The sequence below is a fragment of the Phocoena phocoena genome, chromosome 1 (genome assembly GCF_963924675.1).
Source record: "Phocoena phocoena chromosome 1, mPhoPho1.1, whole genome shotgun sequence".
Classification (NCBI taxonomy): Eukaryota; Metazoa; Chordata; class Mammalia; order Artiodactyla; family Phocoenidae; genus Phocoena; species Phocoena phocoena.
The window spans coordinates 97091984-97116927 of record NC_089219.1 but is presented as its reverse complement, the minus strand read 5'-3'; the positions used below and the strand labels follow the sequence as shown (position 1 = coordinate 97116927).

Here is a 24944-nt window from a genome sequence, read left to right as displayed (position 1 = left end):
GTCCTGTGCAAGTTACTTTGCGGCAAAGGCCAATCACAGGGACTTCCCATCTCCTAGGCCGTGTGACTTACATACGGACACACTGCTGGCTCCTACCCGGCTGCTCATAATCACACTGGTGCATAAAGGCCTGTCCTAGAAGCCCAGCTCAGGGCCTGGACTGAGGCTCGGTGGACACGTACTGAACGGAAGAGCCAACAAAGGGGAGATTTCCCCCAGAATACGTTTCTTTTGTTAGTCAAGACCCCTTGGAGACTTAAAACCCCCTACAGGTGGCCTACAGGTAAGATAAGGGAACTTGAAGCAATTCCTAAAAGGGAACACTCCTTTTCTCAGCATCAGAATGGTAAGATCCTCAGAAGCAGAGCGTCAAGATCGAGCAAGGCGGAGGCAGACACGTCCAGGGATCTGAAGGCCGGACGCAGGCTCCAGAAGCCTCAAACTGACACCGACCACAAAGGTGTTTGCTTCTCCCTCAGCCACGCGGGCTCCTGGGCCTCCCGACACTCCCTTTCCCGGGACTCCTGATGGTCTGCTTCCCCGGGCTCTGGGCACTTAAGCTTCCTCTCAGTTCCCATCTACCCCAGTGAGGGTCCAGCACAGTCGACCCCCTCTCTGACCTGGCCCCTCCCTCCCTAATACTGAAATTGGTTTGGCTGAGTCCAGCTCAGGGGTGTGATCCAGAGAAACCTGGGGCGCCTACTGTAATACCTCTAACCCAGGGGTGCAGACAACTTACGGCTCCAGCAACCCAGAGCCCTGGGGCTGGGAGCCCTGGAGCGAAACCAGACTGATGTGGAAAGAACACTTGGGATAAGTGCCAACTCCCCCTCCCCTTCCCCCTCAGATGAGAAAGGTGGGCAGCTTGGCAGGGACAAGGGGGTGACCTATCAATGCTGGCGAGAAAACTCTCTTTCTAGACCTGGAGGAGATATTCAGGGGCCATATTTCCTGCAGACAAGGCAATGGGCATTGTTTTTGCTTCCTTTTAATGTAAACAGAATACACAAACACATTAAAAACCCCAATATGACACAAGAGAACACACACAGATTCATATATATTTACAGACCCTTGCACACCAAGAAAAAAAAAAATGGCACCTCTGGTTAAGGGAAGCTTCTCTTCCTGTCCCAACCCCGTCCGAAACCACACTGCTGAGGCCGCTGCAGGAGCCTCTGCAATTGCTTCTAGATGAAACTCAGCAAGAGGCTGGAATGACATCAGAAAGCCCCCAAAGCAAAACCAAGACTCTGACTTTCTGGCCTGGCTCTAATCCTAAGCCCTCCTCTTTGGCAAGCTGACATGCCAAGGATTTGTGTGTCTCAGGAAGAGTCAGCATGGCCCCTGAAATTCAGATGCAGCGGGTTCCCAGCCCATCCCAGGTTTTCCCAGCCTTGGGTGGAATGACAAATGAGCTGCAACCAACTATGTCCAAGAGAGGAGGGCGCGGAGGAGTGAAGGAAGAGAGGATCCCAAGCAGAGAGATGACCACTCCCGAGCAGGACGCTGGGAATCAATGAGAGGTCAGATGCAGACTCCCCAGCCAACCCAGCACTGGCTGGGAAGGGCACAGTGGGGCTGTGCTGCCACCTGCAGGGGGATGGGAGCACTGCAGCAAGGAACCAGGACAGCCCCTGGGGTACCTGGAGATCACCCCTTCTTTCATTTTCAGTCTCTTGCCCTGGAGCCTCACTGCAGCAGCTCCTCCCAGGAAATGGGCTTGGAGAAGACCTCCCTTTCTAACCAGAGGTCGTAGTTCATCTGGAAGTCCTCAGGGAGGTCCACCCGCTGGCCCAGGACACTTTGCAGGCAGTTGTCCACAGGCAGGAAGTCGGGGTTGCTGTGGACCCGGTCGTACCGCCGGGCGTTGAAGCGCTCGATGTTGGCGCGGAGGGCACATTCCTCTGCCTGGAAGTCCCAAGGCCGGGCGTCAAGGTCTAGGACAAAGCAGGAAGCCACGGTTAGGAGCCAAGCCCTTGCGGCAGCTCCCCTGGGTTCACTGCAGCTTAGGGCCACGCCAGCCCGGGCTTGGAATGTTGACTGTCAACCAGGAGCGGGAAACCTCCGAGCCCCATCCTCGGCAAAACTGACAGGACTTCTTTCCTAGACACACAGGTAAGTCAGGTCGAAGGCGAAAAGCCAGAGCTACGGAGAAAGAGGCTACACTGCAGTTTATGTGGACCCAGTGAGGGAAAGCCAGGGGTACAACGTGCCTCTCTCGAAGTCACGCTCTCCCTGGCTCTCTGGGATCAGAGGCAGGAGCCTGCAGGTCCCCTCCTCTGCTTGTTCTCTCGGCTCCCTGACCAGGTGCTGTGGCCACCTTGGCTCTGCACAGATTCAGGGCGCTGGGAGTGCAGATGCAGCCATGCGGCCAGGAACTGTAAGGGTGCGGGGAGCATGCTCAGCAACACCGGGAAGACCCACTCTGCCAGGGAGGCCAAGGTGGGGAGGGGAGGAACACACGCAGATACAGAACAATTAGGGGGTACAGGGAGGTACGCTGCCGGGAGAGAGTACAAACTGGGAGAAAGCATGGCCAATGTGCACTGACTGTGCCCAGAGCCCTACAGGTGTGATGGAAGCTGGGCTGAGGGGAAGCTGGAACAGATTAGATGAGGACACGGAGGGACAAAGTGTGGGCCTTAAATACGTTAAGAGTTTGGCACTAATTCTTAGGGAAATCAGAAGCCAATGAAGGATTTTACTCAGGGAGGTACCACCACTAGATCTGTATTTTCAAAAGATCACTAGAGCAAAGTCTGAGGCACTGATGGCGAGAAAGGAACAGGCAGGGAATCCATCAGGAGCTGTGAGAATTTCAGTGACCAGAACCACGGCAGCTGCAGGGGGGAGAGAGGACGAGAGGACAGAGAAAGTCTTGTGACCATTTCTGGAAAAGGAAAGGGGAGGCACAGAGAGGAATGGGTATGATCACAGATGCCAAGCCTGGCAGCTTCTCCAAGTCCTTCCCAGGGCTCCCATCCTGATGCTACAGAAGCAGGAGCTGGGCTCTTCCAGGTTACTCAGGGAAGCTTAGAGGGAAAGCTGTCACCTCCCCGCGCCCCTCCACCCCCGCCCCGCCTCGCCTCGCCTCGTGGGGAGCCTCACCATTGCCGTAAGCCCAGTCGTCGTTCAGCCGATGCCGCACCTTCTGGTAGATGGCAGACATCGTCTTCATGTTGCTCTTTCGCCACTGCCGCCCCAGATACTTGGTCTGCGCCTTGAGCAGCTTCAGCACGTAGAGCTGCAGCATGGCCTGTTTCACCTTCAGGGCCCGCTTCAAGATGGGGGCTGACTTGAACACCACCAGCATCTGGGAAGGGTTAAAAGGGAGGCCCGTGTTGAGGGCAGAAATAAATGCCTGCACCACCACCATGCTGCTATCCCTTCTGGGGTTAGGGGCAGGGTGACCAACTGTTGCACTTTTCCCCAGACTGAAGGGTTTCCTGGGACTTGGGACACCTCCACTGCTAAAACCAGGAAAGTCCCAGGCAAAGCTGGATGGTTGGTCATCCTAATTATGGGTCATTCTGGAATCTGAAGAAAGCTATGAATTCCTTCACCAGAAATATCCCTATGTGCACATATACACAATTTCAGAGGATTCACGGACCTCCCCACCCCAAAGGTATCCACAGACTCAGGGTTAAGGAGACTCTCAGAACCTTGGTGGAGAACCAGCAGAGATTAAGAGGATACAGAAAATTCCTTCTATACATGTAGATTTGTTTCAGCACATGACTGAGCCTCTTCCAGCTTCCAGTTCAACTCATCAAGGCACCAGAGATCAGCCCTTAAAGTGCAAGGATGTGGCTATAGGAAAGTTAGGTGGGGACCCCTGCCCTCTAACGTGAAGGGACCCGGACAGCAGGTGGCACGCTGCTTTGAGCTCCAAGATTCATGCCTGCTGACTGCGCTGACTCACCATCGTCCTCGAATGCTTCCATTTTGTCAGCTTGTTCAAGATCCGAAGCAGATTAATACAGGAAAAGAGGTTCCTCCAGCAAAACTGGTTATTGTCACCTGCTTCCTACAGGGAAAACCCAGGAACAATCATCTCTTGCACAGCTGCAGGTGCTCCAGTTTCCAAGGCCCGCCCATCTGTGACGTCAGCACTGCTCAGTCTCTCCACACGTGTACCGGGAACCCTCTCCTCCCCTCAGCCCAGGGGGACGTCCATCCCAGAAGCTGGCAGAGGGTAAGGGGTGCTCCCTAGAATTTTCCTGCAGGAAACATGGAGCATGATATTGGGGGCTGTGGCCCCAGAGAGTTCCAGTGTGGGGAGAGGGAAACAACTCGACCAGGTGAGCTCTGGGTCGGCAGCACCTGAAGACCACACTTCGGAAATAAGCCCTAAATCCAAATCTTCCCACTCTGCAAGGCCCGCCCCTCAGCCCTTCTATGCAATTACGGTGCTTCAAAAGCCAGGCACTTAACAGTGACCGCACCTATGAAGAACCTCTACCCCTGTGAGGGGGAGGCAGGCTCTCCACCACAACCCTCACGCCAAAGGGACCGCCGGGGAAGAGGCTAGTTACTCACCAGACTCTCGGCAGTCAGCTCCGGCAGCTCGTGCACCACGCACTGAGGGTAGTCTAGGACAGAGATGCTGCACAGGGCAAGAGAGCCCAGGCACCCGCCCTGAGCGAGGGCTGGGGTCTGGAGGAGCAGCCGCTGGCTCCTGGCCTCCCTCCCTCACTTGTGGGAGCAGAAGCAGTAATCGACCTTGTCCGCACCACCCCACTTTCCCCAGCTCTAAGACGGGGAAATACCTGCTACGAGTGAACTTGTAAGATCCCTCTGTAGCCAGAGACAAGCTCGTAATCTTGTAAGGGGTGGAAAGAGCACATTATCCCTCACAGCAATAAATCTGGAGCGGGGGGCGGACTTCTCAAGGCAATTAATTTATGCCAAGCCGCCACTGGAGACTGTGTCTGGCCAGCAGCTCAGCTTGTGGTGTTATCACGCTGATGAGCCGTCAACGTCAAGTACAGCTGGCGCCAGGTGATGGGGTGGGGACAAGACACTATAGTGCACGGGGCCAAACTCCTTTGAGAGCAAGCGCCCAGCCAGTCCCCTCAAAAAAAAAAAAAAAGGGCACAGAAGGGCAGTGAGGGCGGTATTGGAGCCCAGGATGAGAACCCTGCCATCCAGGCAAAGACAGACTGAGTCACCTGTCACTAGACTAGCTAGACTCAGGTTTGACAAACTGGCGTTCTCTCTAGGCAGGCACCATGTCTCATTCATCTTTGGGTCCTGACGCCTGGCAGAGCACTGGCTTGTGGGCGCTGAATGGACTCAGTGGGAGAGACCAGCTGGGAGCCCTGCCATCTGGCCATACCCACCCCTTCCTGATCCCTGGTCCTTATCACCTGTTCTTGGCAGTGATGTAAGACATAATGTTTTGATTGAAGAATTTCAGGATCAAAGGGATGCAGTTGGCAAACACCAGGTGCTGTGCCATATACTCAAACTGCAAGCAACAGGAAAAAATATAAGCATGCCCGTGGGACCTCACCCTCCTTCCTCCAGTGATAAAAGGCCTTGGCTGGAGGACTGTGTCTTAGAACATTCATGCAGAGCTCAAGGAGGTTTGAAGGCCAAGGCCTCTGTTCTTTGGGGCTAGAGGAGCAGCACTGCCTGAGGCCCTGGCCCAGGGGACAGAAGGAAGGGGTTGCAGGTACCTGGTAGACGTGGTTCAACTTAAAGTGCTTGAGCAGCAGCAGCAGGACCGCAGAAATGGCCTTAACAATGACCTCTTTGTGGCGGTTCACATCCACTCCCAGCTTCATGCTCTGCAACACTGTGGTGCTAGAAGCACAATCACCCGGGTGGGCCCCCAGCAGGTGCAGCACCCTCCTCTCTGGTGGTCCCAGGAGAGATGGGATTCCTGAGCTTTCTCTGGGCGAAGCTCCCACCTCACCCCCACCCTATGGACATCTCAGAGGTTACGCCCAGCTCCACCCACCCACCTAGCAAGCAATCTAGCTCTGCATAATTGATTTCTTCCTTGTGATGCCCCAAACACATTCTTAGCCTATTTCTTTGCTTTTCCTCCAAAAGTGAACTTCTCATCTCAAGATCTCCCCTAAGCTTCTGCCACCATATGAAGCTGTGCTCCTCAGAGTGTGTTCTGTGGAATACCAGTATACTGAGATGTTTCGTATTATGGGGAAAGGGGGTTTTGGAGTCAGATAAATTTAGGAAGCATTTACTTAAATCAGTTTCTTGCAAATTTAGGAGCTCTCACTATAAATCTTTATAAGAGGAGATCAATATTTGACTGTGGAGGCTTTTTCCCAAGGACCATCACGACGGCCTGGTGCTCCATGACATTCCCTTTGGTGTTAGCCAACGCTGCCTCCTCCCTCACTTGGCCGTCACCACCAGATGCAAGGGGTCCACCCACCAGGGAACTGGCCTCAGAGCTGGGTGGTACTGGTAGGCAGGCAGGAGATCAAGTGCCCAGGTCCTTCTCAAAGCACAAAGTGATCTCAGTTCGTACTCTCACATCAAAAAGATGAGGTCAGTGCCCCAGGGAGGAAGAACCCCTAAGGATTTTACTATCACCCTGAGACATTCAAAAATATTCTGCATACCAGTTCACTGGCAAATAGGAAAGAATCTGCACCCAGCTCAGGTCCAGCTGTTGGCTGATTTTTGTCCAGAAGCTAAAACTGTACGTCCTGGATGTCCCAATCACATAGCTTTCAAAGGAGCCTTTGGGGAAATGTCAAACACAGTCCGCTTCACTTTACAGAGGAGGAAGTGACTTTCACCAATGCACTCAGATATGCACTCAGCGGCAGAGTCTACACTAGAATCCAGGCACCTCCCCAAGCAGTAAAACTGAATATTTCACCCAGTACGTTTTCTTTCTTCTGAGCCAGGAATACCCTAAACTTAATCTGCAGAGAAGCTGGGCCAAAACAACAACAGCGGCAGCAACAACAAAAACAAAGAATGACAACAGCAAACAACCTAGCAAACAGTGGGACCAAAAGGCAAACACTTCCCCTTTCCCCACTACCCTTCTGCCCCTGACCTGCTCCATTCATAGGAACCATACACACTCAATACTCAAGACTTGATACTCACGGCATCTCCTCAGGCAGGACATCTGCTAGGATGTTGATTGAGTCCGTTTTGGCCTTTGAGGTGGGAGCTGCGGCCAGCAGGATCTTCAGCAGCGCAATCTGGGGAGGAGCAGACTGTTCAGACGGTGTGGATCAGAGGGGCCAGGGGCATCACTAGGCCCTGAGAGGTGGTCCTTCTGGAGGTGCTCAGGCAGCAGGAGGAGGGGTTAAAGGACACTGGCGGGCATGCTCTCAAGGCCAGTGTTGTCGGGAGGGGACCCCATGGCAGGTAGAACACTCAGGAGAAGTGCACTCACCATGTACTGCGGCAGGCTGGGGAGCAAGCCTTGGTAGAGGGTTTCTGCAGGGACTTGCTCGACTTCCTCTTCTCCCTTTCAACAAAATGGGTAATAGGTACAAATACAAAGCCCGGTCCTGACGATGTTCTCCTGAGCCAGCTTGCTGGCTGGCTGGAGGAGAATCTGTAAGTATGGATGTAAATGATGATAATGATAGCAAACCTTGAATGATACAACATGCCAGACACTTTACTTGTAAAAACACATTTAATCCTTACTACAACTCTATGGAGAAGGTACTATTGTCATTCCCATTTAACAGGCTAGGAAACGAAAGCGGAAGGAGAGCCAGTACCTTGCCTAGGTCGCTACCCACTAAATGGATTCAGAGGAAGGTGGCTGGCCCAGAGTCCGTGCTCTTAAGCCCTGGACCTGCCACTCGCCAGCCCTGAAGCGGGAGCCAGACTGGGAGCTTTTTGAGGGCAGGCCTGGGGCATTTTGCGGTCTAGGCCCAGCACAGTGCTGGGAACAGCTGGGATCCTACGGACTGAGGAAGGCCTCCAACTCACCCCTGAGAGAGGAGAGCGAAGGTACTCCTCCTCCATCTGCGCCTGGACCTCTGCAATCGACGTGTACTTGTGCTGGAGAGAGAGGGAACGAGGCGCCGGGGAAAACACCCCTCATTCTCTGGCCACATGCCCACACCTGGCAAAGACCCCACACAATTTTCCTCAAACACCATCTTCTCAAAGAGCGCTAAGTCACCATACAGATCCCGAACTAAAATCCCAAACCTGAGATATTTTTCTAAGTGGGCACCTACCTCTTAAAACCCGTGTAAAAAAGCACACAATAGATCAGGAAAAAAGCAAATTAAAGAAGAAAAGGGGTTTTGCAGATAGTGACAACGACAGGAGGAAAACAAAAGCAGAATCAAGCACCCAAGTGCTCAGAATCAAGGACTCAAATGCTCAGAAAGCCCCTGCATGAAGCCCACTTGGTACCACAAATTTCAAAAACATATAAACATTTACATTCCAGACATGCTATTAGGGGCCACACCTCTTCCCCACTCATGCTGCTTCCTCCTAGGTGGAGCGACACGAGTGCACAGAGCACTCCTGGCCCCTCCCCGCCCCTCCCCCCACACTCACTCCTCCCCTCCCGGGCTGGCCAGTACGGGAGGAGGAACAGGACAGTCTCAGCCCCTCTTTCTCTTCTCTCTTCAGAAAAAAGAAAAGCCTGTAAACTCTTCTGCTCCTTGACCAGGCACAGCAGGGTTCTAGCACTGCCTGGTCTGGGTAGGCGAGTCTGCCTAACTCTGGAAGTGAGGTATCCGGACACCTACTGTTGTTGTGTTCTCATGCCTCATTCTCCAATCACTCCATGGGCAATAAAGCTGGCATTTCAGTCTCCCTCTGCCTACTCCCCTAACTCAACTGCCTTAGAACTTGGGCAAGGAAAAGGCAGGCTACTTACTATGCCCCTTAAAACCCAACTGTCAGGTAATATAATCTTTCATGAACCCCCAGTAAGTGCCCAAAACAAAAGCTCAGTTAAAATAAGTAAAACGCATGAAAAACTGTTTTAAAGGATGCCGCCACTGTCCACCTATTCCTCCACCCCCAGTTCCTTCAGGCAGACAGAAGTCTAAAAAGGCTTCTCCCAAAGGGCTGGTCTCACTTTACTCACTTGGGACCAACCTAGGCCAAAAGCTCACCCAAAGCCACCTACCTGCTTCAGAGTCTTGATGCTTTCGTGGATTGGCCTGGGCAGCCCCACCACTGTGTTTGTGTCACTGGAGAATAACAGAGGCCCTGTGTTAGGCCTGGGTCCCCACACACCAAAGGCTGGGAGGGTGACCCCACTACCTTTCTTTAAAAGGAACTCGGATCACACTCACCTGCCCAGAGTGTAACCTATGAACTTGCTGCGGCTGGACTCGAGGAACACCTCGATGTCTTTCTCTCTGCCAAAGGAAAAGACTGCAGCTTTCTTAAATGTTATCTCAAGGCATCATGGTTAACAAAACACAGAATGTCCAGAAACTGTGAAGCCAAAAGAAAAAGTCTCCCACAATTGTTTTTCTTTTTGGAAAAAAGAAAATAAAAAAACAAAGAACTGAAATCTTCAGACTATTTTAAGGCCTTCATAATGCTGTTGGATCAATAATCTAAAAATGTGTAACTAGTTTATTCATAAGATTAAGGTGATACATCAAACTTAAAAGCACACTTTATTCAGATATTAATAACAAGTTTGTCACAACAGAATTTCTCAGATATTCACAATTTTTACAATTAGAGCTGTAAGCTACTGATTTTTTCATATGAGTCATACTGTCCTGTCTCAGACAATCAGGCTAGCTTGCATTTTCTGATGACTTGTTTTGTATTCCCATCACAGATCACTGAAAACTGGGGCTTTAGCCTGGATCAAGAAAATGACCCCTATATCTTTTCACATGTTCATCTATTTCTTAAGTTGGTGCCCTTTCAAACAGATACCATTTATATACATCCAGGAACCTTAACATCCACTGATTCACGCACATATATCTCAAACATCTTAATTATGGTTCTAAAGAAATTCTTCCTTAATCTATAATTTTCTGTCAAAAATCATATACAGGGCTTCCCTGGTGGCGCAGTGGTTGAGAGTCCGCCTGCCGATGCAGGGGACACGGGTTCGTGCCCTGGTCCGGGAAGATCCCACATGCCGCGAAGCGGCTGGGCCTGTGAGCCATGGCCGCTGAGCCTGCGCGTCCGGAGCCTGTGCTCCGCAACGGGAGAGGCCACGGCAGTGAGAGGCCCGCGTACCGCAAAAAAAATCATATACAACCCCAGGGTGGGTGGAGATGGGTTCACTTAAATGTCCTTGTTTTAATTTTTTCCCGCTCCCTTTCACTAGTATCATGTCCAACCAAGAGCTAACCCATGTTACTGACTCAAGAGCCATATAAGGGCCTCTCTGTGCAAGGCCAGCACCCTGACACCCCCAGGGCCAGCACTGGGCACTTTAAGAGAGGCTCATCGCAGAGCCAAGGCCAGCATAGCCCTGCATAGGACCTCACGTGACAACTCAGGCCCGGTGCCAGGCGTGGGGATGTGACAACACTGGTTTCAGGAGCACAGAGTGTTGCGGAGGTCTGAGACTCACCTGACCTTGGGAGCCCACGGGAGCCCCTTTGGGCAGGTAAGCCTTTCAGTCTGGGGGTGCTGCAGTGGGGGAGGCATCACCTCATCCCGCTCAAGGGGGAATGTCTCCCCCTCCAGACTGCTGTCGTCATCATTCTCCTCTTCCTCCTCTCGAGAGTCATCAGCCTTGTAGGGATCCCGCTCGTTGAAGGCATCCAAGTTGTCCTGCTTTATCAGAGCCTGAGAGCAGAGGGACAGGAGAGCAGACAAGTGCCAACTGACGAACTAGATAAAAAGGGGCATGGAGGCTAAAGAAGTGATCACACAGAAAGGTGGTAGGAAGAGAGCCAGGAGCAGTGGAAAAACCTGAGAGGAAGTCAACGTTGGGCCCAAGTGACAAATCAGTCCTTGCCCAAGTCCCTCACAAGTGCCACATTCTGAGTGCCCACTATAAACTGGGCCCTGGGCTGGGGACACAGTGTCCCTGCCCTAAAGGCATTCATTCTGACTTGCTGATCAGGGGAGAGTTCAACAACCATCCAATGACCTGGGGCTCATCCAGTGACTATGCCACTGCACCCGTGCCCCTTGAGAACTCTCAGGAGTCGTAGGGACCTTGTCGCCCTCACCTTGTGCTCCCGACGGCCCCGTTTCTGCTGCTGCTCAATCAGGTCAGAGGCAGATGCTGGGGGAGAGGCGGCCCTCATGTTGCGGATGACTTTGATGCTGTCCTCAGGCAGCGGGGGGAGGCCCAGGATGGCACGCTTCTCGGCCTTCATGCTCTGCAGCTCCTCAAAGCCGCCCAGTGTGCACTGTGTCACAGACAGGCGTAGAGCCGGGACGACATGTCCGTAAGCGGGTCCCTGTCTGTGTCAAGCTCAAAAGCATCTGGGACACCGTAACCCATATCTTTAGAGACCCACACAACCTCCCAACAAGGGACTGAATACACCCCCAGGAGAAACGAGCGACATCAGCATGGGAGAGGAGCACAGGGGGCAAGGAGTGGAGATGCGCAGGCTGACCGAGCCTAGTGCAGAGGCACACCTAGCTCTGTGTGTACAACAGACTCCTCGAGTGAGACAAAGGCCATCTGAAGAGCTTAACCCTTCAAGTTCCTAGAAAAGTAGGTGAGACTCAAATGCTTCAAAAGCTGTACATGCCAGTCTTTCAAAGTCACATTGGGAATACACTGTTGGATGTTCAAGTTAAAAAACAAACAAACAAACAAAAAACCCACCTTCATCTAAACATCCCCCTAGAAGCAAAACCTCAGCAGTGTTCAGCAACTTTAGGCTGTTCAGTTTCACTGTTTCTGAGCAATTCGGCTTTCCTCTCTGGCTTCAGTGAGGCTTCGTGGGGAATCAACAGGCTTATCTGGCCAACGTCAAATGTGTAGAGCACTCTAAAGAGGCCTAACCTCACTGAGCCCTGGCTCCGCAGAGCTGGCCCATTCTGAAAGAGGGGAAGGTGAGTCCCAGGAAGAGCAGGAGTCCAGACCCCAGCTCTGCTGTCTTCCCAGGTCGCTCCTCCTGGAGGGAAAGGCTCCTGGTTTGGCCTGGGCCTGGCTGCTGACAGTGGCTCCCAAGCCAAGGGTGCTAGCCAGCCCACTCTCCTGGACCCACCCCTTCACTAGCTAGAGAAGGTGTCAGCTTTCACACCATACCCTGAGGAAAATGTAGGCACAGGGCTCACTCTTTCTTCTTTCAAGTGACATCTGACTGAGGGGGCCCCAATTACACCAGCTCTAATTTTGCCTCAAATCACTTTGCAAACTCCAGGTTCAAGAGCAGCTTGCCTGGAGAGACGTGTCCTATGACTGCAGAAAACAGCTTCCAGGAACCAGGGAGCCAACAATCTATTCTGATTCAAAGGCCAAGTCCTCTTTGGCTGCAGTGAGGCCAAAGTGACACTTTTTTTGCCATCACCTTTCAGGAATCTTCTTTCAGAACTTTTTTTTTAACCAAAGCAGTTATATATTCATATAATTCAATACTCAAAAGGATATACAGTGAAAACTCTCCCTCCTGCCCTGTCCCCTAGCACGGGAATTCCCCTTCAAGGACACACTCACCAATACTGTCTTCCAGAGCAGCAAGAGAACCTTCTTCATGGGGAAGTGAGGGGCATGGCCGCTGCAAAATTTGGTCACCATCCCAAATAGCATGATGGCAAATGGCTCGCTGTTGTACAGAGGGGAACCTGGAGTACACAAAGGTATTAGGGCCACAGGCAGGAACAGGACCCTCCCAAAGCCCTCCAGCCTCAATTCCCAGGCAGGGCCTTGAGCCAGGATCCCCAGAGTCCTACCCAGCTCAGCCCTGAAGGTCTGTCGCATTGTCCTCCATTCGGTCTTATCACCCTCACATTCCTGGTGAACGGTCTCCACAATCAGGTACATGATGTTTAGCAAGACCCTGGCGGCAAAAGCCAGCTATAATGAAGCAGGATGGGGGGTCAAGGGAGCACCCCCTGGCTTCCTCACATCCCACACGACACGAGAAAGGCCTGCGCACCAAGGCTGGCTGGGGGGAGGGCTGTAATGTAGAAAAAACTAAAAGAGTCCCACAGAGCACCTTGCGGTGGGTGCTTCCTTCTCTGTCTCTGGTGCTAAGGTTGGGACCAGATCGTCTTCCGTTTCTAGCAAAGTGCTTGCTCAAAGCAGGTGCTTAATAAGTGGCTGCTGAATGGATGGATATGAACAAGAATGGCCAAAAGCATTTACTACCCTGAGCTTCCCGGAATGAGAAAAACACAGAGGCAGGCGTGAGCTATGGAAGCCCGTGTTGGATCAGACAAAGCAGTGGATGATCAAGGTGAGAGCAAGGAAGTGTTTACCATGATGGAGGGGAAATCAGGAGCAAGCAGGGCGATGGCCAGGGACCGTAACTACAGTGGGGAACACCACCAGTATCTATCTGAAAACTTCCAAATTCACAAAAAGAGTCAGATTCTAATCCTTACAAAAATGGGAAGGTGTTCTTGTTCTTTAGCAGTTGCTATTACTTCCGGCACAGCCAGGAAACGTCATGAAGTTGTCAGGACTAACCCCACACAGACAGGCATCAAGCTGTGCACGGAAAGGCAGAAGCAGAAGGAGCCACCTCATGTGCTTTGTCCAAATACAAAATGCCACTCCACCGAGTTTCCCAGCAGCAGTGTGGGCAGGAGGCCACACTTCACTGTGGCTCTGTTAAGCATCTTCACCCTGGATTTCCGCTGGGAGTCTCAACCCAGGGCCCCACCTAGGGAGAGCCCTCAGTAGGGCCTACCGATCACACTGAGTCCATCACGCCTGCAAATTAGAGGGTGAGCACACACAGCGAGGAAACCCAAAGGTGCCCGCCCATGCCCTGCCCTTGTTCTCCAGCTAGAGCTCAGGGAGTCCGGGATTGCTGCTCGCCTCACCTCAGGTCCGTGCTATCAGCCAGGGAGATGGCCGGCTTCCTCACCGCACTGCTGCAGGCAGCACTGTTGCTGCAGGAGAGATGCGAGAGTCAGTGCCTTCACCCAGGAAGGAAGAGAAGTGGCTCCCCCGACAAGTGCCGCCCAACAGGGGGATAAAACCCTATGCTATGCGCTTAGATTGCAGAAGAACCCACAGGACCCAGTGGGTAAGGACTCAAGCCCAAGACCAGACTGCCAAGGTTTGAATCTTGGCTCTAACACTTACTAGTTATGTGCCCCTGGGCACTCAACTTCTCGGTGCCATAGTTTCCTCATCTGCAAAATGGGGATGGTAATAGCAGCTAATTCATTAACATGAATTAGTACATGTAGTGTCCTTAGAACAATGCCTGAGACATATAAACACGCAATGAGTGCTTTTATTATTGATGGTGTTTTCCTCAGATGAGCAGCAGCTGACCTGTCCACCAAGCAAAGGACTAGTGGAGACACAGGCTAGAGCAGGCTTTGTTTGAGCCCATGTGTCAGACTTGTGCCTGGCTTCCTGCTGCGGGGAAACCTGTGGTGCAAACACAATGGAGTCTGAAGGTTCAAAATGAGAAGGCTTTTTATTTTTCTGAGGGGCACTGTGGGCCTGGGCAGGAGCTGCCGTGTCTGGCGAGCTCTCTGGTGTTAGCGGGCCGCGAGGCCCCTCACTGGTGTTCAACGTTTGGGTGAGCATCTCCCGTTATTCAAACTGGCTGGTTAGAACAGAACCCCACGTGGCGCATATAACCCTCTCAAAACCAGTCCTGCAAGCTCTGTCCCTCCGCCGCCCTTTCCCTACTTAAGCCCCTCAGAAGAACTCACTCTATTTCCATGTTCAGAAGCTCCACCAAAGCGTTGAACGTGCCCACCTCCAGGAGCAGGAAGATGTTGTAGCGCATCCAGGACTGCACCTCTGCCTCCGAGCTACACTCCCCGAAGGTGCCTGCAAACACAGGGCACAGCTCACTGAGCCCCTGTCCATATCTGACTGGGCAGCATCACTGAAGTGGGTGCCAGGGGTCCCTGGGTGTCCACTCAGACCTTGGGCAACGTAGAGGATCGCTCGAGCCACCTTCAGCCTCTTCTCCCTGGCAGTGACCTCCAAGCCGTCCAGGAGCCTCATAGCGTGGGTGCGGTGCTGGTTGGTGTCCAGCTCAGTCCACTTCTTATCTGTCACTGCCGGGCAAGAGACCACTTACACTGGAGCCCAGAAAAATCCTCACAGTGGGACGGACACCATGTTAACCCATCAAATTCAGGACTGCCACAGAACCAGAACACTCAGAAAGATAAATTACTCTCTATATAAGGGATGAGGTCACACTGCTGCCCTATGAATCTGAATTTCCAGCCTGAAACACTGCTTTTTTGTGTGCAATTTTAATCGCATAAAGGTTTTTCCCCCCAATACTCACATTCTGAAAAGGCCCCACCAGAGTACCTGCAAGCCCACCCTAAATGTCACATATGGCCTTGAATAATCATGGTTCAGCAGGTTTCTTAGGCCACTCCAGGATGACTTAAGTCATTCAGATGACTAAGAGAAGCCCTGCAGAGCTCTCATGATGTAAGCTGAAAGAGCCACGAAGTGGGGGGAATCATCTCACCGTGCATCCGGAAGTCCTCCTCAAAGCATTTTCGATTCATCAGGAATTCTGGCCCTTCTGTATAGCTGTAAAGCTCTGTCAAGAACAAAGTGTCATCGTCTCCATGTCCACGTCCTACAGCAGGTGTCACATATAGCAGAAAAGGTATGCTTCTAGGCCCAGCTCTGTCCCTGAGTCACAGTGACTCCTGGACTGTGCTGTCTAATTACTAACGGGGTCTTAGTGCTCTGATGTGCACAAAGGAGAGAATGCTGACTTCCCTTGCAGCCAATAACCAGATGCCAGTTAGGCATAAAGCCAGGCATTTCCAGTCCGACGTGCATCAACCCCACCATGCCATGCCAGAGGATGACCACCACTGTGAAAGCGTGTCTCTCAAGTGGCTTGAGAATAGGGCCTGTGCTATGGAGGCATGAGAATCAGCTCAGGCTGACTTCATATTACACGTGAGCAGCAGTGGCAGCGACAGACAGGCACAGATGCAGGCACACTTGCTGGCAATCCTCAGGACCCCTGTTCTAGGAGAGACCACTGTCAGGGGGATTGCATATGGCCAAGGAACATCAATGTCCACACTGGGATTGGGCCACAGCCGAGTAAGCTGATCACACAGAGATGCTTCATAAAAGTAAAGGACATGCCGAAGTTATGAGATACAAAGGGCTTGAACCCAATAATTAATATGTTTTACCTACACACATCACTACTAGGACTATCTAGGGGGAAAAAATGAACTCCAAAATAACACTCACTCCTAATTTTATTAAAGACCAATAAGGAAAAAAAGCACCCCCATATAATACGAAGGCCTGTGCTTTACCTGAGAGCTCTGCAGCCCACTTGTCTGTGTCAGCATACTCGAACTCCAGGTCTGGAGACTCGGAATAGCCCTGTTGAGAAACGGAGAGTTATGCAAAAGATCACTGTGTTTTCCAAAGGAACAAACACATATGCTTCCAGAGACACTGTTGTGTTACAGGACGTCCTTGCCTCCACTTTTCTGATGCTGTATCACAGTATTTTGTCTCCTGGGAAGTTCAGGTCTCCCTAATAAGCCCTCTCAGAGCACCTTGCACTGCTCCTTCACAGCACTTATCGTAATTCATAATCATATACGCGCAAGTGTATCTGTTTAGTGTCTGCCTCTCCATGAGACTGCCAAGTTTCCCACGAGTGGGAGTTTTGTCCATTTTGCTCACCAATGATTCCACAATGCCCAGCACACTACTTGGCATGACTGACTGACTGACTGAATGAATGAATAGCTTATACTCAAATAAATACTTGTTGGATGAATGAATGAACACTAAAGCTTCCATGTTTTCTGTGCAGTGAAATGACCATTCCACATGGTGCTAAGATTTTGGAAGCCTCATTTCTTTCTGGCTAGTGGGCTATCAATAGCTCAGAAAAAAATGAGTATTGACACCCTCAGCCTTCCTGCCCTTCTCTCAAATTTCAGTGAGAACTGGCAGAGGAGGCAGCGGCTGAACAGAAATGGGTTCCCTCCCACACACAGGAGAGACTATGACAAAGAGAATCTTTTTACTGCTGGGGATAGGTGAGTACTGAGAACACACCATCTTGGAAGCCTTGTTCTGGGAAAAGAGAAGAGGTGAAGAGAAAGGTAGTCCTCGAACTTAATTACAATCTACTTGGGAAGACAAAGACCACAAACAGTGAATAACGTGGAGAACTCTACGCCTTATTCGACGCAACAGAGCGCACACTCTCATAAGTTCCTGAGCTTCAGTTTCTTCATTTATGGAATGAGGATGACACAAATCTATCTTGAAGGTTTTTAAGGACTAATCAAAACTGTGTAGCACACGGTGGACTCTCACCAAATATCTGCCTCCCTGGCCTGCAGGCATTCCTCATGCTCCCAGCCTACTGATTTCAGCTATGACTCAAAAAAGAGCCACATCAGTATCTGTAAGAAAACAGATTTAGGCAGGTCTCTCAGCTTAAATGTGTTCTCTGACTGACCTTCCACGTGTTGGGTCTATATAGAAATTAAAGGGCAGAAAGAGCAAGTGCATTTAATGGCCACTTAGGAAACTTTTTAACTATTTTAAAACTAGGACTCCTCTCATGATGAAAGTGGATTCACCCCTACCACTTTCATAATCCTCCATACTTGAAAAATTATTAAGAAGTCGTCACTGATGTGCAATAAGCCCACCATGCAAGGGCTACTAAAACGTCAGTTTCATTGCTTTTTCAAGTAATTCACTTCAAGCTCAAAATGTATCTGATTGTAACTTGCTAAATTTTGATGTTTTATCAGAGGTTTGCTCTTGCCAACAAAACCCAAAAGCTTGAGAGGAACTGATTTCACATGTCTAAAGATAGCATCATCACTCTTTGGTATGACCTGGTACATTATGTCGGGACAATGAGGAATTCCCTCTCATCAATAAGCACCTGACCGCTACTCAGCCTCGGTGTCCTCTCAGGTGAAGAAAACCTCACAGTAAGTGCTCTGGGAACAAGGTGATTAAGAAGCCCTAAAGCGCTACGACGTGCGTGTCTTCATTCATGAATTCTACAACGGAGGCAGTGGGAGTAATTCTTTAACTCGGGGTGAGGTGACTAGTCAGCTCCAGACTACTGTGTCTCCGGAATGGGAGGAACAGCCCACTAGCAAGAGAAGAGGGATGCTGAGCCCTAACCCATGTTTAAATATATATTTCTAATCTTTAACAGTTCAGCATCGGGCGCACTGGGCACACCAACCACCGGGCACTGTCAAACCGTGGCCTGAACCTGCAGTGGTTAAGGTCAGAGTGAACAGGACTGCTCCCCCTCCTACGCTCGCAACCTCGAGGCGCACAGTGTGTACTATTAGTGCTAATTAGCTCCGTCAGTCTTCCAGGTGCCTTCCCAACCCTCGCCAGTCCCTTCCCTGCCCACACACGCCGTCCGCCGCGGAACCCACGCGACCAGACGCCGGAGATGACTAGGGGGTCTAGGGGTACAGCCGCCCCGCCCTCTGGAGCGCACGCAGACCACTGACTCTTCACCCCGAACTGAGGCAGGGGGTGGATTCCCCAGGGGCTGGGACCCGGAGGTCGCGCTCACAGCCCCGGCCGCAGAGGAGCAAACGAACCGACACCGGCTCGGGGAGGTTCTCCCGGTCTGCGAAGCTCTGGGCGGGGACCCCGCCTTCACGCCTCCGGCCTCGGGGAGTGCCAGCCTTGCTTCCTGCACCTTTCGCTGTAAATGACAACTCCCCCGCCGAACCCTCCGGGAAACCCAGCCTGGACCCGAAAGTGGCCCCGGGCCCGGACCCTTGCCGCCGCCTGCCTGGTGTTAGCCTCGCCCCCCGAAGCTCCTGACCTCCGAGTCTTTGCGCTGGTTGCGGTTGAACTCTCGGGCTTTGACCCCGGGCACGAGGCTCCCGGCGGTCCGCGGTGCCCCAGTTGGAGGCTGCGCCGTGGCGGGCGGCGGAGGTGGCGGCGGCTGGGGCTGCTTGTTGTTCATGATCAGCAGGCCAGGACTGCCGACCGCCGGCTCCATCTTGGCTGCTCCACACCCCCGGCTCAATTCACAGACTGTAGCGGTGATGCAACTCTCGCGTGATTTCCTCTGGAACGCTCCCTGGTCGCCATATTAAGTGTGGCGGCAAGTGGCAGAGCCATCTTGGCTGCCCAACACATCGCGAGATTTCTTCTGTTTGCAATCTAGTCTTTCTACGTCTTTTTAGTTTACCCTGTTTCTTTTCCAGTTTAGAGGTCGTTTTATCTGTGAAGGTTCCCTTAGCCCCTTCAGTCAGTTTAGTGCCCCTCCCCTTCCTTTAACATCGCTTTGCACTTGTCATTTTTACAGCCCTGTCCAAAGGTTGGGGGTATTGTAGTAAACAAAATGGACACGATCCCAGTCTTCACGGGGGGGCGATGTGGGAAACAAATGAGTAAATCAATGAAACAATTACAGTTTTAACATTAATTAATCATTCATTCAACAAACATTTAATGAATGCCTCCTAGGCTCCAGGCAGTGCGATAGAATAGGGGACAAAATCAAGTTCCTGCACCAATGGTACATAACATAGAGCCTAGTGGGAGAGACAGACAATGCGGTCACAATTAGACAAGTGCTGAGAAGAAATGAAAAGAAGTGTAAGGGATTGGAAGGTGACAGTGATGGGGGTGGGGGAGGTGCGGCAGGGCTATATTAGATAGGCTGCTCAGGGAAGGCAGGCCTGAGAGTGCGATTTTCAATGAATTCCCAAAGAAGTCAGGGAGGGCCACACCAAGATCCATGGAAGCAACACAGGCAGAAGGAGCAGCTAACTGCAGGAGCTCCAACGTGCCGTGGCAGAAACTGAGTGAGCCAGGGGAAGAATAGTAGGAGATGAGGGCCATGTAAATGCAGGGGCCAGTTAAATATAGAGGCTTGAAAGGCATGGATCGGAGTTTGGATTTTATTCTAAGTGAAATGGAGAACCAGCAAAAGTTGTTAACCAGGCAGGTGTAATGGTCTGATGTTTAAAAGACGAACCTGGCTGCTTTTGGAGAAGGGATTGGGAGAGTAGGTGCAAGAATAGGTGAGGGTAGACAGGTTAAGAGACTGTATAGGTGGAAATGATGGTGGTTTACACCGGGGCAGATCATTGGGTTGATATGGTATTTCTATATTGTGTAGGTAGATTCAACAGGATTTGCTGAAAGACTGGAATCCTATCAGCAGGATAGAAAGGAATAAAGGATGAGTCCTAGATTTTTGGCTTGAGCACTGGGTGGGTGGTTGCATTGCTTATTAAAACAGAAAAGTCTGGGAGAAAGAAAAATGGGTTTAGGGGGAAGATCAAGATGTCTGTTTTGGACATGTCATGTTTGAGATGCCCATTTGACATCTTAGAGGTGATGTGTAATAATTACCTGTCACTATGTTGTGAAATCCTTAAAGGCATTTTATTCATCTTTGTCTCTCCAGAACTACATTTTGGCTGCTCCACACCCCCTGCTCAATTCTTGTAAAGTCATTGTGATGCAACTTTTGCGTGATTTCTGCCAAGGTTCCACCTAGTAGGTGCTTTAAAAGTCTTTGCGGCAAAATAATGAATAAGCCCAAAGCTGTTTTGCCGGCACTTCCTCCTACCTATCTTCCTATCTTTTGCCCCTGTTCCTTCTCAAATCCAATAATACACTTTATAAATTAGCATTTCATCCAAGCTGGGCTGGGTCAAGCTGATAGGAAAAACTAAGGAATTTGCAGGAAAAGGACCAATGCTGAGAGGCTTTTTAGATAATACCAGCAAACCCCACGCAGCCCAACATCTGACATCTAGTTTCAGTGACCACAGTTTGGTGAAGTTCTAAGGCTGACCAAAAGCTTAGAAGCTTTGGTCAAGTTCTAAGACTGACTACCACAAGTTCTATCACCCAACATAGCCAAAAATAAAATAAATAAGTTTATTTAAAAAATAGTACAGAAATAGTATTCCATTGTTTATCCAGTTACCTGTTGATAGACACGTGGGTTGTTTCCAGTTGTTCTCACTTGTTCAAACTTATCAAGAAGTAAATGCCAGAGCTCCCCTGGTGGCGCAGTGGTTGAGAGTCTGCCTGTCGATGCAGGGGACATGGGTTCGTGCCCTGGTCCGGGAAGATCCCACATGCCGTGGAGCGGCTGGGCCCGTGGGCCATGGCCACTGAGACTGCGCGTCCGGATCCTGTGCTCCGCAATGGGAGAGGATGCAACAGTGAGAGGCTCGCATACAGCCAAAGGAGCACAGCCCTGCTGACACCTTGATTTTGGACTTCTAGTCTCCAGAACTGAGAGAGAATAAATATCTGTTGTTTTAAGCCACCCAGCTGGTGGTACTTTGTTACAGCAGCCCTAGGAGACTAATACAAATGGCTTCAAATGTTTTAAATGTATTTGTTCGCTACTGCAATCAGCAGATGTTAAAGGAGTACTCTTTATGTGCCAGGCACTTGGCTAGGTATATCAAAGATAAATAAGACATGCTTCCTGCCTCCATTCCTAGAATGTGTCCATCAGGAAGGACAGCTATGTAAATACATGATTGCAGTACTTGGTTAGGATTGTGTATGAAGTTCAGTGGTGGCAGAGTGGAGCTGGGAGAACCACGGACGGTTTTACAAGAGACCTTTATGCTTAGTTTGAAAGAAAGAGCTGAAATCAACCTCTGTGGGAATTCTGCTTGATTCTGCCACCTCTAGTGCTATCACCCCTAACTAGTTCAAGGTATGTAGCAACGTGTTACTAGAATTCTCTCACCACAGACCAGTCAAAGTAATTTTTATGTTTATTTTCTTATTTTGGCTGTGCCGCACAGCTTGCGGGATCTCAGTTCTCTGCCCAGGGATTGAACATGGGCCTCTGCAGTGAAAGCACTGAATCCTAACCACTAGACGATCAGGAACCTCCCCGAAGTAATTTTTAAAACGCGAGCAGATCATGCTACTCTGCTGAAAATATCGATGGGTTCTTATCACAATGAAAATAAAATCCAAACTCCTTTTCATCATACAGCCCCATAAAATCTGATCCCTCCTAACTAGTCTCATCTCCTTGTACAGTGGTCTTCTTGCTGTCTGTGAACACTGTCAGGTTTGTTCCCATCTTTGACTTTGCACTTGCTCTGCCCTCAGACCCAAGATCTTCCATGGCTCCTCTTCCTTCAAGTCTCAGCTCACCTTTTGCAGGGAGCCTTCCCTGACCACCCGATTTAAAAAGGACCCCTCCCCCATCTATCTTATTACCTTTTTTAATTTATGGCACATACCACTAATTGGATTTGTCTATTTCTGCCTGGCTTCCACCCCCACCTTACCCTCCATCCCTGACACCATAGAATGTGTGGTCAGGAATCAGGGATCTTGTTTATACTGTTTGCTGCTTATACTGTTCACTGCTATGTCCCTAGTGTACAACACACAGGAAGTGTTCAGTACAGAAGAATGAAGAAAAACTTACTCTTTTAGTCTCATGCATGTCATGTCAGATCATATGTCCCCATGACTCTCTTTGGGATGATTCCCAAACTGTATTCTCATAATTTCATTTTATAGTCACAGCCTATTCCCTCCCTGCAAAATTGCACCTTCATCTTTATACACTTTCTGAGCTGCCCTCTGTGGTATTGGAGCTATCTTAATCTCTAAAATTGTGTAGTCTTATCTAAGAATGCACTGAGATTTAGAAAAGTTGCCCAAAGTAACACAGCCATAAATGGTGTTTCTAGGATTTGAACTTAGATCTCTCTCTGACTAGAGGGTTTTTCTGGTTTTGCTCCTATGGGGGGTTTTTGGTGAGTGGGAGGTAAAAATCCAGAATTAAAATAGGAGCCCTGTCCATTTGGACTAGAAATAGCGAACACTTATTATTTGTTTCTATAAAAAGAGCTGGGTGATATTTGTTTAAAGGAATTCTAAAAAGTAACTTTAGTTTTTTTTGGACTAAAGTTAATTTGCTTGTTATAAAGAAGAAAGTAAACATCTACCACCCAGAGACAACTGCTGTTAACATAAAGAACACTTTTATCCAGTATTTTTCTGTGCAGAAAGAAAATAATGTCATGTCATTTTCCTACACAAATCTTTCGCTGAATTTTGAAATAATTTCCTAATGTAATTATTAGATCAAAGCATATTGCCAAGTTTTTTTCCAGAAAGGTGACCCCAATTTACATTTCCATGAGCAGCACGTGAGTGCCTTTTCATACCATGCCAATATTTTTGGTTTCCACTTCTTGGATTTTTCTTGATATTAAACTTGGAATATATGTTTATTAGTCACCTACTAACTATCTTCTATGACTTGTCTATATTCATTGCCTATTTTTCTATTGGCAACTTAGTATATTTTAAATCAGTTTTTGAATTTTTATATTGATAATGAAAATTTTGTCATATTTGTGGCAAACTTCCCCTTTTTTGACTTATTTTATTTTTTTTTAATTTATTTTATTTATTTATTTTTGGCTGCGTTGGGTCTTCCTTGCTGTGCGCAGGCTTTTTCTAGTTGTGATGAGCAGGGGCTACTCTTCATTGCAGTGCGTGGGCTTCTCACTGCGGTGGCTTCTCTTGTTGTGGAGCACGGGCTCTACACACATGGGCTTCACTAGTTGTGGCACGTAGGCTCAGTATTTGTGGCTCACGGACTTGAGAGCGCAGGCTCAGTAGTTGTGGTGCACGGGCTTAGCTGCTTCGCGGCTGTGGGATTTTCCTGGACCAGGGCTCGAACCTGTTGTCTCCTGCATTGGCAAGCGGATTCCTAACCACTGTGCCACCAGGGAGGTCTCTTGACTTACTTTTAATAAAATGATGTTCTACCTGTAGTGCTAAGCTGTTATCCCAGTAAGTCTTATCTCTTTAATGATGTAGTCATCAGAGTGAATTTTTGTTAATAAAAGTTTTCAGCATTTTTAATTCTTCCACACAAACTTTTTGTCTTCAGCATACTAATTTGATAAAAATCTTTTTCATTTTAATAAGTTGTATGGACTAATTTTCAATAACAAATTATAGCTAATTATCTCTTTGTATTTTAAATATATTGTAAAAGGAAGGTGACATAAGTACTTTTCCAGAATAGAACCAAAAATGTGAAATTGGAGGAAAAACTTTATGCTTGGAAAATATACTGAAAATGAATGACTTGAGAACTTCTGAGTGTACTTTCTAAGTACTCTCACCATTAAAGCGTTTGGCATGCAACCTATCCCCCTCCTGCAAACATCTTTAATTTTGTGATAATAACTCAAATTTTGTAGTAAGAAAAATGGAAAATAGGACCCATTTTACATGGCTTTTCTAAAATCTCTAAAATTTTAGAGAGAAGTTATGTCTTACAAACATTTAAGAAGATTTTTAATGGCTTATAATATTAACATAAAAGAGGACAATTTGAAGATAAAAGCAAAAACATAGGTTACCTGAAATGTGTAGAACCAACATTTTCATTTTTCTTTCATCACAGTGAAAATACTCAAAATTCATTTTCAGAGAAAAACTTTCCAGAAGTGACTTTAAGAATTATTTGTGGTTGACCTCAGTTCATTTCCATTTGAGGTGTAGTTTTAATAACATTTTCAACGCTTTCCACTTTTATTTCCCCATCAGTGGTGTTTTTTAATTTCCTTTTCATCATTTTTTTGCTTGTTTTGTTAGGTTCCCTTAGAGCAGGATTCAAGTGGGCTGTGCAAGAAAAGCCATTGAAGATGTAAAAATAAAATTTTAGAATGTTTATTTTTAATCTTATTGTTTCAGATCCTAATTTTATTTATGTTACATGGAGTACATAAAATTATATGTATCTAATTCATAAATAAATGCGTTACAAGTTGGGAGAAAAAAACAAAACAAAAACATGGTAGTTTTTCCAACTGGGCTCTGTAGAAGGAAACTGACA

At 49.2% G+C, this 24944-nt stretch overlaps 1 protein-coding gene across 2 annotated transcripts; it reads right to left on the bottom strand.

The window, feature by feature from the left end:
• Window positions 1-972: 972 nt before the first annotated feature.
• STRIP1 (striatin interacting protein 1) lies at window positions 973-19082 on the bottom strand. Of its 2 annotated transcripts, none has more exons than XM_065873716.1 (21): window positions 18900-19082; window positions 16378-16447; window positions 15558-15632; window positions 14992-15126; window positions 14773-14893; window positions 13924-13992; window positions 12826-12932; window positions 12590-12717; window positions 11145-11327; window positions 10538-10755; window positions 9282-9347; window positions 9113-9176; window positions 7948-8019; window positions 7397-7471; window positions 7102-7199; window positions 5688-5814; window positions 5376-5476; window positions 4546-4612; window positions 3929-4033; window positions 3112-3316; window positions 973-1940 (listed from the first exon to the last, which is right to left on the bottom strand). In XM_065873716.1, exons 1-21 carry the CDS (start codon window positions 19077-19079, stop codon window positions 1693-1695), a joined length of 2514 nt encoding a protein of 837 aa, XP_065729788.1. In that variant the 5' UTR covers window positions 19080-19082; the 3' UTR covers window positions 973-1692. The 2 variants fall into 2 exon arrangements, with proteins under 2 accessions (XP_065729788.1, XP_065729795.1); XM_065873723.1 differs by having other exon boundaries at window positions 11139-11327; window positions 18900-18917.
• Window positions 19083-24944: the final 5862 nt, after the last annotated feature.

Bases quoted from the DNA above. Each gene is read 5' to 3' on its own strand.
- STRIP1 (XM_065873716.1), bottom strand. From the start codon at position 19,079: ATGGAGCCGGCGGTCGGCAGTCCTGGCCTGCTGATCATGAACAACAAG. The intron at 12,718-12,825 runs GTAGGACTCTGG...TGTGTACTCCAG, and splicing joins GACCTTCAGGGCTGAGCTGG to GTTCCCCTCTGTACAACAGC. The intron at 5,477-5,687 runs GTACCTGCAACC...TGTTGCTTGCAG, and splicing joins AGTTGAACCACGTCTACCAG to TTTGAGTATATGGCACAGCA.